We start from the raw sequence: 16,715 nt of genomic DNA, 5'->3' as shown, positions 1-16,715 counted from the left end.
ATTTGTCACAACCTGCTCTTGAGTAATTGAGAACTTCTTGTCACTTTCATACACTTTCTCTCTGCGTCTCTGATTCTCAATTCACAATTTTTCCTCTACGCCTATAACAAGAGAAAACATTACTATAAAATATTTTAACTAGTCACACAGGTATATCCAGCAAAAAAGTGTGAAAACATTATTATTATCATTATTTTACTTTGCAAGCCTATTTTGAAGTTGTGGAAGTCTATTGCTGTCTGATTACCATGCTGATTTAAATTCCCAATGTGTCCCGTTACATCAGGGCTCTGGGTCATGGTGCTGTTTATAGGTCTGGTGATACACAGAATCACATCTTCCTGTGGCTGCAAACCCTGAAGTGAAAATAAAGCAGAAAGGAGGATGGTTGCTGCACTTAATGATATTGTGCGGTGCTTAATTGAAATCATTCAGAATAAGTCTTCTTCCAGACACCCATGTTGTCATGTTGTTTTTTTGTCTTTTGCCAGCAAAGACAAAGTAGCAAAGCTATTGCTTCAATTGGCATTTAGAAACTGTCATGTTTAGTCATCTGTTTGGTTATTTGAGACTTGACTTATTCCTGATAAACAGGACACTGTGCAGGACCATATCATTGTTTTTTCTTCAGATCTGTGATAAGATATAACCACAACTAACAATCCCATTGCCTGTCACATAAGAAGTACTTCAAATAAAAAACTGATGATAGCTTGCTAGCTGGTTGTTTGCTTGAGTATACCATAGAATTTCAGTCACTGCAAATCTATTTGATAAGCGCAGGACGGCTTTGAATTCATTAAAACGTCCTCCATGGATAAAACCAGCTCATTCAGCAAACAGGGCATCCTTTGCTTTTGATTGGATGAACATGTCATTGACAAAGCACTATCCAAAGTAAAACACACTGTGTTATAATCCTAAACCACCTTTCAGTTGACACGCTGATTCATTCCTCTTCTAAATATTGCTGCTTACAAATTCTAAAATATTGAATTTCCACTGTAGAAATATTTATTTTAGCTTTGACCTTAGAAACTCTTACTTGCAGGATTTGTTTAATTGAATCTGACCGCACCAATTAAATGTGTAACTGCACTAAAATATACCATAATTGGAACTTAATTCAGTTTCATTAAAACATTTTTGTCTTTATTTGACAGTTAGTCGTAGACGGAATATAATACGAAGGATATCAGTTCATATCCTACTATAGTTTTATCAACCGGGTTTGAACCAAAAGTGAGGGAAATGTCTCAAAAGGTTCAGATAGTTGACATACGTTGTCTAATGACATACGGTGTTCTCCGTTTCCTGTACATGTAGCCTTTGCCTAACCCTGGAGACAACAAAGTACCTCCCTGCCTCTGAAGCAGCAGTTACTGACAGGCAGGAGCTGATTGGGTTATCTAAAGCTTAAGACATGGAATAAATGAGAAAAATCCCCTCTGTGGCTCAATAATGAGTGCGGGGGAGTTAAGATAACAATGTTTATGTGCTACTATCAAATAGAGCTACCCGCCTCTGTTTATTCAACAACATGTATGTGCTGATCGACTGGAAATTAATGAAAGACAGATTACAAGCCAGTGCAGGGTATTGGTATGCCTATATCCTACTTGCACATAAAATATGATATACCGGTAACGATGGTCTTTGTATTTGGTGCGGTCCTAGTCTGCAAACACAGCAAGCTACCACTGTTTATGTAACAATGGTAAGACGAGCATGGCTACAGATGACTCATGATGTGACGATCAGCCAGTGACACGAGAAGGGAGACGCAGGAAGGCATATGGCTTGTTGTGTTCTAGAGCAGGCAAAGAATACCATGTAGGATAGTTAGAGACTAGAGGAACTGTGAGCTCCTCTCCTGGATGCTTTCACATCTGTTTACCCTGACACATGATCAGATAATGGCATACACTTAGGGAACGGGGGACAACTTCCCCCTCCAGACACGCACCCAGGGAGGGCTGAGGGACCACGCCACAGCCTCCCAGTGCGTGAGAATCCTGGCTATTCCTTAGCTCCTCACCACATCCCACACCTCTGCATTCAGGCAGGTCAATATTTATGAAGGGTGGGAGAACCACTTTTTATCTCCGACAGGCATCGAACAAGGACACAGGGAGCAGAAGAGACCTCCATGAGAAGGCAAGGGTGTGGAGATCACTCTTTAGGCAATGCTTCTAAAAAGTTGTCCTTCTTGTCCTTTTTCTATGTGATCCAGGAGGTCAAGCATCAGCTTTAAAAGCATGACTTCTCCAGAGGTACCCTAGGAAGGCAGGAAAAAATGATGGGAAATGGACAGTGGAGTGGCTGCAAATAGAAGGCCAGGTAAAGTAGGCCAATTTCATTTAAGAAACACTACACTGTCTACGATCCCTAGAGATGAGAAGCCTGGTGATGTCTGATGGATTCTCAGAAGCTGGCCTGTTTTCAGAACCATGGGCCAGATAGATGAATCTCCAGGGTGCATCTATCCAGCCAGTTAGCACCTCCCAGCCATCCCAAAAATCTAACATCACAATACTTACACAGATAACACATAACATAAAGGTATAAACCAATGTATAAAACAAGTTATTCCTCCTCAGAATTTAAAATACAGTACATCCAACATGAAGCGCTCCCACACAATTTGCTTTATTTTGGCTTGGTCTCGGAACATCTCACATCACCTTGCCAGCTATTCCTCCAGCCCCATACTAAGGCTGTCTGACTTCAGCCTCCTTTTACACTCTGAGGTTCATTTATTTGTTGAGCCCAACACCAACCCCTCACTCGACCACAGTGCCAATGGGCGTATCAGCTGCACTCTAACCCACGTGTGAAATGCACAGGGACATAGGGAGCAGTGGAATATGCAGTTATTTCTCAGGCTTGATATCACTGACACCAGCCCTCTAATCCATTACCCCAGACGCCTACACTGCAGGGTATCTGTAGGCGCCTGATAAACACAAACAGAAACAAAGCCTTAAGACTCTGCCCACATTAATGTTTCCATGCCATTATTTCACCATGTTAGAGGAAGTCGGGAGAAAGTATTCAGCTATATGCAACCTTTTTCTTGGTATGCAATTGTGTTCATTTTGTTTGAGTGGCATACAAACTACAGCAAGAATGTAAATGCTGTACAGGACCCTAGTTCTAAAACTATACTCTCACTACATTAACAAAGACTTGAGACAGATTTTTTTTGTAAATTATATTGTGTTTTATTGTGCTCAATCTCTCTCAAGTTCTGTCTCTCTCAATTGCTCTATATCTATATATTTCTCTTCCTATCAAAGTCAGTTTATTTTTCCCTTCGCACTCTCACTAAGATGATCCATCTAAGGTTAATTCACTGCACAAAGATTTCAGAAGCTCCCCATTGAATAAAGATGCTAATTATAATCCCACATTATAATTGGTCAGGAGCCATTACTGACAGTCAAAAAAGTGGAAATTGATCATGACTACCACTGAGTATTCTCTGAAAATGAAGGATGGCAAGTAGGGACTTTTTAAAGTTATTCTAGGCTATAAGACACAAAATGTAAGACCCAAATTATATTCAGTTCCTCTCAGCATTGGTTAACAATTTGGACACATTGTTCCTGTCTAATCTGTGCAATGAATGGAAACTGACTGAGTGAAATTTGTACCTGGCCATGTATTATCATCAACTGTATTATGCTGGACATAGTTCATTATGAAATGTTTAAATGTTCATATGCATCAAGACCATCAGACTGAATCTTAAAGTGCGCCTTCTGAGCATCAGCATATATGAAGCCACAGTCATCCAACTAGGGAACACAATGCCACAGTTCTTAGATTTTTTTATTGACCCTAGAAAAAGTGAGCACTTCAGAGTTTTTTTTCTCTCACATTTTCACACTTGTGATTTGAGGTCAAAAAAGCATGCTCACTGATATGTATGGTTATGTTGTTGTGCAAAAAACGCGTCACATTGGGTGAGAAAGCCTATTAATTTGCTCCATTCCACATCAGTCTACAGTGTATCGACTCATGGGAATTCAGTGATTTTCCACAGTGGAGGAAGCGATCATGAGTGGTGTGCAGTTGATGTTGTGGTAGCTTGTGTTTGTATGACACTATGCCTAATGTCTGGTAATGGCTAAGGGAAAAGACGGAGATACTTGCTCTTGTTAAGGATGCCTATCTTCATTTTCTATGCTCAATAACATCTCATTGCTGAATGGCTGACGATTGTTTCACCCAGGGGTAATTGACCTGTATATGCACAAGAAGCAAGTTTGCATGTGGCAGCAGTAAATCGTTACCAACCAGAGGGCTTCAGAACCCAATTCCTGCATTTGTATTTATCATTCTGGAAGGATTGGCATATTTTACATTTTTACATTTTAGTCAGTAAGTACAGGGACATTCTCTTCGAGGCAAGTAGGCTGAAGTGCCTTGCCCAAGGACACAACATCATTTTGCATGGCCGGGAATTGAACCAACAACCTTCTGATTAATAGCCTGACTCCCTAACCGCTCAGCCACCTGACCCCCCTATGTGTACATTTGCCTTTACACTGATATATTTCAAACATTGTGAAAGCCCCATTTTGCCACTGATAGTATCTAGGTTACTGTAATGGAGGCATCACTTGATGTGGCTCGGTGTCCTTAACCATTCGGCTCCGGGGTGGTTCTGTTTCATTACTGTCAGGCATTCTCCTTAATCCAACAGACAATTTAAGTGCCATTAGACTGCTTAGTTGCAATTTGTGGTGTTTTTTGCTAATGAGAGCACAACTCATATTTTACCTTCGTGTTGTCCTGTTTCCTAACAGCCCCATAAACAGCCTTTTGTTTCTCATAATCATATTTAACCTTCAATTTACACTTAATGTGCATCATGTTTTATAAGCCCAGCGTTTACCCTAAACACTACAATTTGTCAATGCATTAATTTGATTTGAGATTCAAAGAAAAGCATTTCTTATCCTCATTTTGCCAAGCTTGTTGGTTTTACTAAAGCATTTTATTGAGGCAGAGGCGGATCTGTAAGGCGGATGACGTTCATAAGACCATTTATGTAGGGAGTGAATGCAAACCATCTTTTGGAGACTTGCTGACTTGCTATGTAATTTGTGAGCTAAAGGTTTGGTTAAAACATTCAGTAACGAGGCCTGTCCATTCTGGTCTGTTCTATCCACAGCACCATCCTATTGAATCCCATTGAGTACAATATGGTCATAGCAAAATGAGACTGACAAATGCAAAGCAACATTAAATAATTCAATCCACTCAACAGACCATTCATCCGCCCTGCTTTAAAAGCTTCTGACAGCACTATTGATCTGTGTTCTTTGGCTGCACCCAACCAGATGTGTTTGGAATCACTGGTATTGGATGGTCACATTTGTATGAAGAAAACCAGAGTATGATGTGGTTGTTTTCATTCTGACCACTTAGCCAGTGACATTTGTATCTAGAAAGCATAGATGTCAATATCTGACAAAAGTACTTATATTTCCCTAAAATGGAAGAACAGCCCAACTTTTGTTATTTAGATTTTTTCAAAAGATTGTAGAATAAACTGTCTCCTAAAAGTTTGAGCTGTCCACTATATTCACTAAAAGATTTAAATCCACCTTTGGTGGCCTTTAAACACTTCCAGGAGACTGACTACCATCATTTAGTTGTCTGTTGCTATGCTCAGGAACTATGAATTCCACAGTACCTATACTGGGCCTCATCAAGATAATGCAAAGTCACTCTGCTCAATCCCATAATAGCAAATAGTTAAATATTTTATTCTTATAGCTTAACTTGCAGAAAAGCGAAAGTAGGCTAGTAAAAAGCGCCTGTAGCACATTGAAATGTGTTCTACTTGAGAGCGAGTTGACAGAGTTGTGAAAACCCGTAGTCTCTCAGTCAGAATTACACTGAGCAACCTAACATCTCTAAGCCATGCAGACAGTTTGGCTCTGTGTTTCTGTCTAGCTTTCCCTTATGTTTCTTGAGACTGATGCACACAGACAGCCCACTTCTCAATGTCTAAGCAAAGTAGGCTTTTCACCTGTGCAGATCTCTCAAGTTCAGAATCTGTCTGTAAGCAAAATGAAACTAATAGCATTGAACAAAAAAGTGTGTGTCTTTAACATCAAAACAATTGATAACCACACTTTATCAGATTCCAGATCTTGTCAAATCTTGTCTTTCAGGTTTATTTCCTATGTACATTTGTACCTCCCTATTAACATAGGGAATCCTAAAATTATGACATTACCTTACTGATGACATACATGCAAATCCATCTAAGACCATGTAACCAAGCCACAACTGTCCACAGCCAATTCTAAATAATTCAATATTACTTTTACTGGATCCAAGACCACATAAATTACCTGCATTTTGGTTGGAGTACTGACATGTTTTTTATAACATTACAACCTCCCTATGAACAGGGACAAGAGCTACTGCATTTCATTGCTCAGTAAAATTAGGACACTGTTTTTGCATCAATATCTTGTGTTTTTGCTAATGATTGAATAAAAAACATTGACATAGTTACATAAATCAATCACTCATATCTTATTGTTTGGCTATTAAATTACAACTGAAAACATTCAATGACCTTCGTTTGAGGAGTCTGCATTGACCTTGCCCTCAAACTTGCTTGCTTGTTTTACATTTTTCACTACATCTACTGTGTAGAACAGGTTTTGGGCTGATATTTGTTTTCTTAGGCTTAAGTGTGAGAATCAATGAAGGTGCGGAGGATGTGAGTATGCTCAGCCAATGATATGGAGCACACACTCATGTCTGTGTTTGCCTCTGGCTGCCAGCCCCATGGAAGGCGTCAGTGTCAGGATCTTATGCCTCCATTTAGACTCAGTAATTGATTAACTGTGAGAAGAGTACACAGGCAGGTAATGTATTCAGTGAGTCAATGCTCGTGCCCCTTACACCAGCACGCCACAGCTGTAATTGGTTTTTAGAGGAACACCAGACAAATGTTCTCAAATAGGAGACAAGTGATTGGCTGTTAAGATCTGTCTTGTTAAGAGATGCAGTTTTTCTGAGTTCACATCTATTGGAGGTGAAGCATGGTCTTAGTCCTGTCTGGTTATTTACAAAGGCCATAGCTTAACATGCCTCTGATTGCAAAGAATGCACAGCTATAGTCATAGTGGGCTAACCAAGTCGAATATAAAGTTGTCTCTGTGTGACATTGTGCTTGGAAACAGTCAACTGAGAGAGTAGAGAGACTGTGGTTTTGAAACGTATTAGTAATGTACACACTGTGCTCCGAAAGAACATCTAAGACGTGCTAAGGACATTGGGGATTTGTAAGGCAACGTGTGACAGCCTCTGGACTAACTTACTGTTCCTAGAACAAAAACACTTGTCTATTAATGAGAGTTTGCCCAAGAAAAGTAAATGGAGGGAAGATTTTATAACTTCAACATGAAAAATTCAAAGTTTATTTGATAAATATGTATTTTCCACAAGAGATTAAAAAGCATTGCTGAGTGAGGGTTGATTTTCAATCACCTGACCGGTACTGGCACAAAGAAAAATCATCCTGTTTTAAGCTTTCTGTACACTGAACTACTTTTACAAATATTCAAATATTAATTTATAAACTATTCTAAACAATGTTCTGTATGTACAATGAGCTAGGGTATAGGATGACCTCTGGGTAATGAGAACATCTGACTGATCATCAGTTGTGGCTCTGCTTGCCTCTAAACCTTTCTTAAACATTAATGCAATGTCCTCTGATGTGATTGAGAACTAAAATCAAGCCAGAAGTTAAGGACCCACAATAAGCATGTCTCAGTGCCAACATCATCACATTGTAAAGAGCTCTCTAATCTGCTTTTCAAAAGATGTCCATTGTGAATTATGACAATCACTTTTGCCATCTTGAAAGTTTAGTTGCTCTCTCCTCAGCAGACACTATTGTCAGTCATTTGACTTACACCTTCAAATGTTCAGACAAACTGAATAATACAAAGACAGTGATTACAGCTCTCTGTCTTGGCAACATAAAAAAAACATTATATGCTGCTTCGGATCACATCAAAGAGGCTCTTGCATGACCAGATATTGTACAATTCTAGCTCTCAGATGTTGTTTTGAGTAGCCTCTTCAAATGCCACCTTCTTCTGAAAGAGCACTGCACCAAAGACTTAAGTGTTTTTTTTGTGTATTATGTATTTTCATTTCCATCTACAGTACTTACTATTTATTAGAAAAATCACGTACATTAAAACAGATTTTTATTATCACATATCTTGCAATTCAGATAAAGCTGATAATGCAGATGAGAGAGTTATTTGATACTTCATCAAGTTGTATATGTAGAAATCCTCTTACAAGACAAATCAAGCAGGACTAATCTCACAGAAAACATTTATGAGGAAATTTAACACAGGTGGCAGACCATAGTAGCAATTTTTTTGTGGAAACATATAACTTGTTTATGTTCAGATTTTATTTCTTGCTTCTTATTTCTGGATAGACACTGCATAATGCCTTGGTATGACTTTGAATCTGGATCCATTTTGAATCCATCTCTCTTTGAGATATCCTCCATCTGCGATCTTCTCTCTACACAATGTTTGGCATTGCATTAATAGCCAATCCACAATTTGAGGTTGTAATTTTTTTTTGACCTGCTATGCTGTATATAATCATTCACTAAGTCAATACCCTACTATCATTCAATTAAACTGCATGGGATAGTAAACATTGGGTCAAACTAAAGAGAGGAAGTGTTCCAAAACAACACCTGGAAACTTCAGGTGTCATATATTATGACGGAAAAAAAAGATAGTTGGACAGGTTGCAGTGATTTACATGTAACAGACCCTCATGTTACATTTCAATTACAACACTGTCTCTGTTTAGGACAGATGTCAAGGAAACTGTCTGTGGGAGTGAGTCTGAGGACAGGTGGGCTTTGGTCAGAGGAGAGAAGAGCAATGTTGGCCAGAGGGGACCAGACCTCCAGGCCCCACGTCAGCCTGAAATATTAAATCACTGAAGCTAAGGATCTGCAGTGTCCTTGTAGATGACCTCAGATCTCCTGGGATGACACATCCAGCCTGCTCCACCTGGGAAGACCTCTTCAAGACTCCCGCAGAGGGCCAGAGAATAAAAGAGTCTCCGGGCTCCAGAAGCAGAGGAAAAGAAAAAAGAAAATTGATCGTCTCACAGGTGAAAAGTCCTGCTTTTTGTCGTCCCCGCAGGGAATGGTGTTAACCTGAAGTGGATTCCATTATTATGGGACCAGGTATATACAGAGACCATACCGGTCTCCTGGCCATCCCGAAGTGTGTCAACCTGTACATAACCAATCTGACTGCCAATGCATTTCATTGGTAGCCACATGAAAATGTTATACCCCTTTATTACTTGACTTTCAGATGCTTCTCTGTCTTATGAAGCAAGGAAGAGTGGTTTCTAAATGAAATAAACCACTCCAGGACAACCAACGAAGTGTCAATACTGAACACAAAACGTGTTTTCCCAACAAAGAGATTTCATGCATGACCCAAAAGCATCCAAGTACGATCTAGCATCTTTACTCTAGATATGAGCAGTGGTGATTATTGTCTCGCTGTGAAAATAGCCAACGGTCGTCATCTTCAGGGTCAAACATTTAAAAATCACAATCAAGAATGGGATTCCACATTTTCAAGTGGGTGGGGGTATCTTCATGATTTACTGGTTGAGTTTGTTTATTGTGCTTTAAATACATTTTTACTGATGTTGTTGTTCCCCATTTAATTGTGTTAATCTTGAGTATTGAACACTGAGCATTTTAAACAGGGTGATGTTCTTGTTTGGTGATAGGAACAGTGTGGACACAGTGACACTGGAGACTTTCCCAATATTCTTAAAAATGTGGTCTGTTTTTCAACAGCATGTTGGTGTATTTATCTCAATTTAACCGTCATCGTTTCAACCTTGTGAAATCAATAACACTATGGTCCAGCTTTCCAGTAACTTTACTGTAAACACAAGCTTTCAACCAAAGAGTTAAGGGGAGGGTGAAACAGGAAACAAAGTATGCTGTCACCATAGCCTAAAGCCTCAGGGTCAATAACCAAAAAGGAGTTCAATCTAAGAGGTGTGTGTTTGTATGTGAGGGGGTCTTCAAAGCTTGATTGTTTAATGATTGTTAGGTTTCAGGGGGAGACAGTGATGGAGGTGAGAGCCAGGCTCAGGTCTCTGCTCTGTGAGAGGATTTCTAATGGCCTTCTTTTGTTTTACAGAGAAAGTGAGGTATACAGAAGATAATTAGCCAGTAAATGAGAATTGATCCTTCTCTTTCTGCTGGTAATGTGCAAGTGTACAAATGTGCACATTTTATTTGTGTCTGTCCCAAAAAATATTTTTAGCTGCAATATGAGGTCAAGTCTAAAACTTCAGCAATACCACATACCTGTCTGTGATAATTGCATTTGTATGAGCTGTGTTCAAGTTTGCATTAAAATAAATCCATCATGTGAAGAAAATGTTTTGAGGGCACCAAATTAGATTTTCTTGCATCAATGCGGACTGATGGAGAATCGTGACTGCCTCAGAGGAAAACCCATAGTGGGAATTCCTTTGTGCAATGCATGCGTGACTCATCAAGGGAGGCTGCTTAGTTTGCTTGTGGCCTGGAAGATGTCCAAACATCTTGACTTGCAGGAGGCCATCTCTCTGTCAATGCCAGAGGGTGGGCAGAGGATATAGGTTGGCTCAGGGCTGACAGAAAATCTGCAGCACATAGTGTAATCAAAACTAACATTGCATATCCACATCCAGTACTGAAATACTTGATTACTTCTGGGTCATTTCATCGTATAGTTAAAAGCTGTACATAATTAAGTAGCATTACATCACCAATTTTTGAAGATTTTGTCACTCTGATGTCACTTTGTATCTTCATTTAATCTGATTTACATTTAGTCATTTAGCAGACGCTCTTATCCAGAGCGACTTATAGTAAGTACAGGGACATTCCGTCGAGGCAAGTAGGATGAAGTGCCTTGCCCAAGGAAACAATATAATTTGACAGGTCAGGAACCGAACCGGCAACTGTCTGATTGCTAGCCCAATTCCCTAACCGCTCAGCCACCTGACTCCCTAAGATTTATCTCCCAACATCAATTATGTAATTCTTCTATTGATTCATTCAAATGCATTTCACCCTTTAAGGGCAGTCAGCTTTATCTGTGTGACACCATCATTCCTCCATTCTGAGACTAGAAATCTGTGTGAACTTTTAGACTACACAACTCCAGACAGCAGGACAGCTAAGGCTGCTTTGGATGACATGGAGATTGTGCTGGGGAGACAGCTGCAAGCCTCTAATCCCAAGGCCTTTTCATGGGAACTGTGGAATCACCGTGCTCTTTTTTCCCTGGATTCTGTTTTGGAGATGTGACTGTTTAAAAGCTTTCAGGAAAAGATTTGGGGAGTACTAGTGAAACACCTGAGCTCACGAAGATTAGAAGACTGGGACTACACGGTTGACAGCCACCAGACAGAAACAGGCAGGACCTTAAATGGCGTCAGACTAAGGATTTTTTTATGATTGTCATGTGAATCTTGTTACAATAAATATAGATCATACAAGTTATGAAATACAGTGTGTAACTGTAAAAATATTCAGCACTTTAATTTTAGCTAGCACACTCTTGTTGTATATGTTATTAAAACAATGCTGAGAAAATGACGGAAATCAGTAAAAAGTTAAAACAAGTTTTTGACAGTTGTAGATAGTCTGCTGTTGAATTCAGGGATATGACTTCTGTATAGAAGATAAACAGGTCAGGTGGTTAGGGGCTCAACCAGGTTGTCAAATAAAATCAGATTTGCTCCTATAATAAAGGACAGACCCACCTAATCAAAGCGTGCCCTTTGAAAAAGGCTTTCTCTCATAATTCTCTGTAGCATTCTCTCTCCAGACCTACAATGGTACACTAATTAAATGCCATGAAATAGTCTCCACACAGCGTACAGAGCACAGAGGGAGACCACCACACCATGGTCCTCTGACACCAAGCCGGGTGATTACCAGCTGCTGGTTCAGCCTCCTGCAAAGGGATTTGCTCACACTTGAGGCAGGGGAGAAGGAGCAGGAATAACAGGCCAGTTTCTGGGCATTCTTCCCTGGCTTCTGTACTGGGAATTGACCACCAGGGCCAGGGTTGGCTAAGTGACTTGAGTCGGAACTGATCCTGAACTAAAGGAGCTGCTCCGCTGTGGTCAGAGCTGTGGTGGTGGTAACTGCAGCGCTGAACAGGAAGAAAGACAGCTGCATGGATTCAGTACACCCGATTGTAAAAGTATGTTTGAGTGGCAGGGATAGAACCAGAGAAAAACCACTGGGCTGTGAACTCAAGAAAACAATTTTCTGTTGCGAAAGCTTTTTGAGGCGTTTATTTGCTTTTCTTTCCTTGTTTGTGTTGCTTTTAAAGTCACAGGGCGAGGGGAGACTTGGGATTTATTGGACTTGGATGGGCAGGGGAACGGGTGGCTTGAATTACCTGATGTAGTATGGCTGCACCAAATTACACTTAGTGGAGAATGGGAGTCCACTTAGTCAGAATCAATTCTCCTGCCCAGGACTCTCTCCTCAATTACAAGTGAGCTCCAGAGCTGAGGATCCATGAAGGTTACAAGGCATACCTTGGGAGGAGGGCTGTCTGAGGGTGATAAAGAGAGCCACTAGCCTGTGAGGTACTGTATCTACAGAGAGTGTAGCAACTAGTAATCATGCTCTCTGGTGAAGTAAAACCCTTCAAGCTTATATAGGATTAGAGGAGATAAACAGGCCAAGGGTAGTTAATACACAATTTCAATATCTATATGCATTTAAATAAGATACAATACCCTGTTTAGTTCATAAATATGACAGAAACAATCCTTTAAGAATTTCAAAAAATATTCATATTTATTGTTCAGGTTTTGATGCATTCCGTATGAACGATAGCTCCACTCATAATGCATTGAAAGCACTGGCTTTCTCAACATGTTGAGATGCTAAGAGGAAAGCAAGGGAGAGTGCCTGAGGGCCTCTGTCTCTAATGAGGGAAGAGATAGGAGGCTATGAGGTCTCTCTGCTTCACAGACAGCAGAACAGACAGCTAGTTAACCCTCCCCCTATACCTCTACACACAGTGGCTGACTGCAGTCTATTCTCATATCTCTTCTCCTCTCCTCCTCTGCTCTCCTCCCTTCTCTCTGTGCAGTACAAGTCCAGCCTTCCTCCTCCACAGACACCAGACCTAGTCAGACACTTAGGCTGTCTATGGTTGCTTGATGACTGCACCTGAATCGCTGTGGCTGCCAAGTCAACCCTTTTCTAGCCTGAAAACGCATCATCTCAGCAAGTAAACAGTGGGTGGCCCACCTTTTCCACAATACCTGTCCACACACAATACAGCAATGCTCCTCAAACTAGTGAGAGGAGCTAAGAGGAGGGATGCATCTAAGACACAAAATCCTGAGTTCTAATTACAACCAGCTTGTTATGAAAGACTAATCAAACACAGAGTGTAGTGTCACAACCAGCCCACTGCTAATTATCCCAAGCACTAGCGCACTTTGCTCCTGCTTATGTAGCAGTAAAAAGATGGAACCAATCAGAACATCACAGGGCTGGAGCATGGGCCAGTTAGGAGGCAGGGTAGAGGGGGTGCTTTCAAACCTGCCTCCCCAGGCGGACATTACATAATGCTCTGGTAAAATATTCATGGTGCACCATAGGGACGGAATCCTGCTTGCTCTTGAGTGCTGAGTAAACACTTTGCTCTTAGCCGCTCTAAGACTTTGTGGGAGGATACGTAAAGGAGTACAAAGAACAGTCTATTAACCACAAACTCTGGCCTGAAACACAATGGGTCATTACCAGAAGGAACTGTGTAACCGGATGTAAACAAAAAGTGTTGAAAATGAAAATGGGACTGTGGGTCTTTAACTCAATCTGACAGCTCCCTAAAAACCAGCAGGTGACCAGCCCATGCCTCAGGTTTTCTGCACCTGTACTACATGACTGCACATTTGCTATAGCACTGGTTCAGAAAGACAATCTCTGAAGGTTACCCCGATACTTTGATGACATCTCCATCATGACACATGCCAAGAGCAGGTTCTATCTCCACCAACTAAGATGATAAAGAAGGACATCAGGTCAGACTCTTGAAGTCGTTGGAGACAAGTGCCTGTGGTAACTTCACCTTCACTAATGAAGAGGAGCTCTACAGAGAGATTGATGTGGGGCTAATGATGGAGAAGTGAGCTAGCACAGCCACGCCAACCTGCTGCTTGAGGAGGGCAGAGGCAGGAGTAATTACACCCTTACAACAGGCACAGAGGACTACCTGCTACAGCAACTAAGGGATTCCTTTTGGCCCTTGTTGATGTTTGAGCTCTGGGCGCATCTTCATGTGAAAGTCAAAAGGTATATAAACTGATCACAAACATGTACTTATCAGAACACTGTGGACACGGCTTCCGTGGTGCGTAGATAGCTTTCACAGTGGCATGAGGCAGGCTTTCATTCAGCTCAAACACAGTGCAAATACAACGCTTTGTGCAGGAGGAGATTACTTGGCCACTGAGGTGACCTGAGAGGTAAGAACCCTGATCATACAGTCTAAAGCCACCAGCTTATGCTCTACATGCCCTCTACAGTATGTATTGTCATAACTGGCTCAGAAGAACATATACATACAGCACCATTGATCTGGTTTCTGACACAAAACCTGCAGTCACTGAATATGCATTTTATAAAAGATTTTGCCAACATTTTCATATTATACAATTATTCAATTTAAGTGTTCATATTTCAACATCTGAAATCACTGGTCCACTAGTTAAGGCCGGAATGATTTGTAGATAAAAATAGGTAATCAATTTTCTCAGTCAGTCTCTAATTTCAATAATTCAATACACATCCAGATACATGTTTTAACAGTCCATGTGCCTGCCATCTGCCTGTTGGTGTGCTGACAGCATCAGACAGGCATCATGAAAGCTCTGTCAGGTTCTGTTTATGTTTTGTTTGCAAATGTGCACATTTTGTTTGCATTCAATGAGCATAGGACAGATGCTAATTTTATCTTTGATATGACTACTGTGCAAGCTCCAGTGCTCATATGCATGGCTTCCTGGAATTAATTAGAGAAAAGCCTTGCTAAGGACTCTTGGCAAATGAATGTCATTAGTGGTAGAAGCTCTGAACTAATGACAAGCCTCTGTTCTCAGGACAGTGAAAAATACATGTGAATTAACTGTGACTAATCCACCTGAGACCAATAAAACACTCAATTTAAAGTACACATCTAGGATGTAGCTTTGATGCATTGATGTTTCAACTTCATCAGAATGGACATTTCAATGTTTGTAGCAATATTCTCCAACACATTTTGTAGGAAAATGCCTACTTAAAACATGTATGCCTATTTCCTTCATGTAGATGTATCAATGATTCAGGCAATGGCGTGATCTCAGTCACACTACTCAGTTCCTCCCACACCCCCACAGTCAGGGCCCTTCAACCAGCAAGCTCTTACCCTGAAGAGGCGCAGGATGTTGGCCACCATGATGGACACCGAGCTGGCAGATGCCCCAATAACTCCCACCACCCTCTCAGGCTTGGTGATGATGGGTGGTCCTCCACTCAGACACTTGATGTCTGTCCCATCCTTCTCAATGAGAGCCTGGACAAAGGTGAGCGACTGCTCCAGGGCATGGGTGTCTCTGGAGCAGGTGTCCAGGATTCGGGCTCCCAGGGTGATGTTGGGAAGCAGCTCGTGGTCGTTGTTGATGCGATCCAAGGCAAAGAGCATGGCCTCCAGTCTGTGGATGCCTTTCTCCTTCTTTAGCTCCCCACAGGCCTTGCCATCATTGCCCCTGGCATGCACTGGGAACAGACCACCCAGAGAAATGTCTCCATCTATGCGGATGGAGTTGAGGTGTGTGTGCCCTGGTATTTTGGGCTTGGCAGCTGAGGCCACCATGATCCAGCACACCAGAAACAGCAGCCAGTAGGGCCCTCTTCGGTGAGAACCAGCCCATGAATTCCCACAACTTCCTTGAGTCATAGTGGAAGGCTGAACTCACATTCAAGTAAGTTGATGCCTTTGAAAGAAAAAAAGAAAAAAAAAATGTCCTCAAGGTTAACCACAATGGTCTTTAGAGCACAGAAGTCCTCAGAAGTCTCTTCTGTCTCAGCTCTGACTTCAGTAATACTAATTAGTTTTCCCTCTATGTCTATCTGTTCTCCTTGGTGGTTGTTGAGAGAGGAGATGGTGTACAGCTACTAAACAGTGTTGTGTGAGGCAGACAAGGGTCTGTGGACAGCCATTTCAGGAGGCATTAGGAACAACAAAGGTGGGAAATAATCCTTCCAGCCGTGAGGACTGTGTGGAGCTTCCCTCCAACCCCTGGAGCAGGCAGAAAAGACAGAGTCAGCCCGAGCAGCCTTGCATGGTGTCTGTTGGCTCCTCAACACTCCTGAAAGATAAAAAGGAGAGGATGAGACAAACAGAAAACAGCGGAGACAGCGAATTTTTGTTTTAGAGTGAGAAACAGGCCCTCAGATGACATGGGGTTTTATTAATCTGATCAACAACAGATTTGTCCCAGTGTGCAGCTCTGAAGGGGTTTGCTCCGTATTAGTTTCTCTGCACTGTTCCTATTACCTTGGCTCCATTTCAATTGTCGTTAACTCCCAC

The 16,715-nt window shown here is 41.3% G+C and overlaps 1 protein-coding gene across 1 annotated transcript in view; it reads right to left on the bottom strand.

Moving 5' to 3' along the window:
- The window catches only part of LOC146252116 (metabotropic glutamate receptor 4-like), a 78,661-nt gene extending 62,173 nt beyond the window's left edge, over positions 1 to 16,488 (bottom strand). Inside the window, exon 1 of the mRNA XM_084680205.1 lies at positions 15,552 to 16,488. Within this exon, the coding sequence (XP_084536331.1) occupies positions 15,552 to 16,082 (531 nt within the window). The 5' untranslated portion in view covers positions 16,083 to 16,488. The remainder of the gene's footprint in view (positions 1 to 15,551) is intronic.
- Positions 16,489 to 16,715: the final 227 nt, after the last annotated feature.

The sequence above is a fragment of the Hypomesus nipponensis genome, chromosome 18 (genome assembly GCF_054491055.1).
Source record: "Hypomesus nipponensis isolate SF chromosome 18, ASM5449105v1, whole genome shotgun sequence".
NCBI classification, from domain to species: Eukaryota; Metazoa; Chordata; class Actinopteri; order Osmeriformes; family Osmeridae; genus Hypomesus; species Hypomesus nipponensis.
The sequence above is the reverse complement of the archived record's forward strand: the minus strand, read 5'-3'. Positions and strand labels throughout refer to the sequence as shown.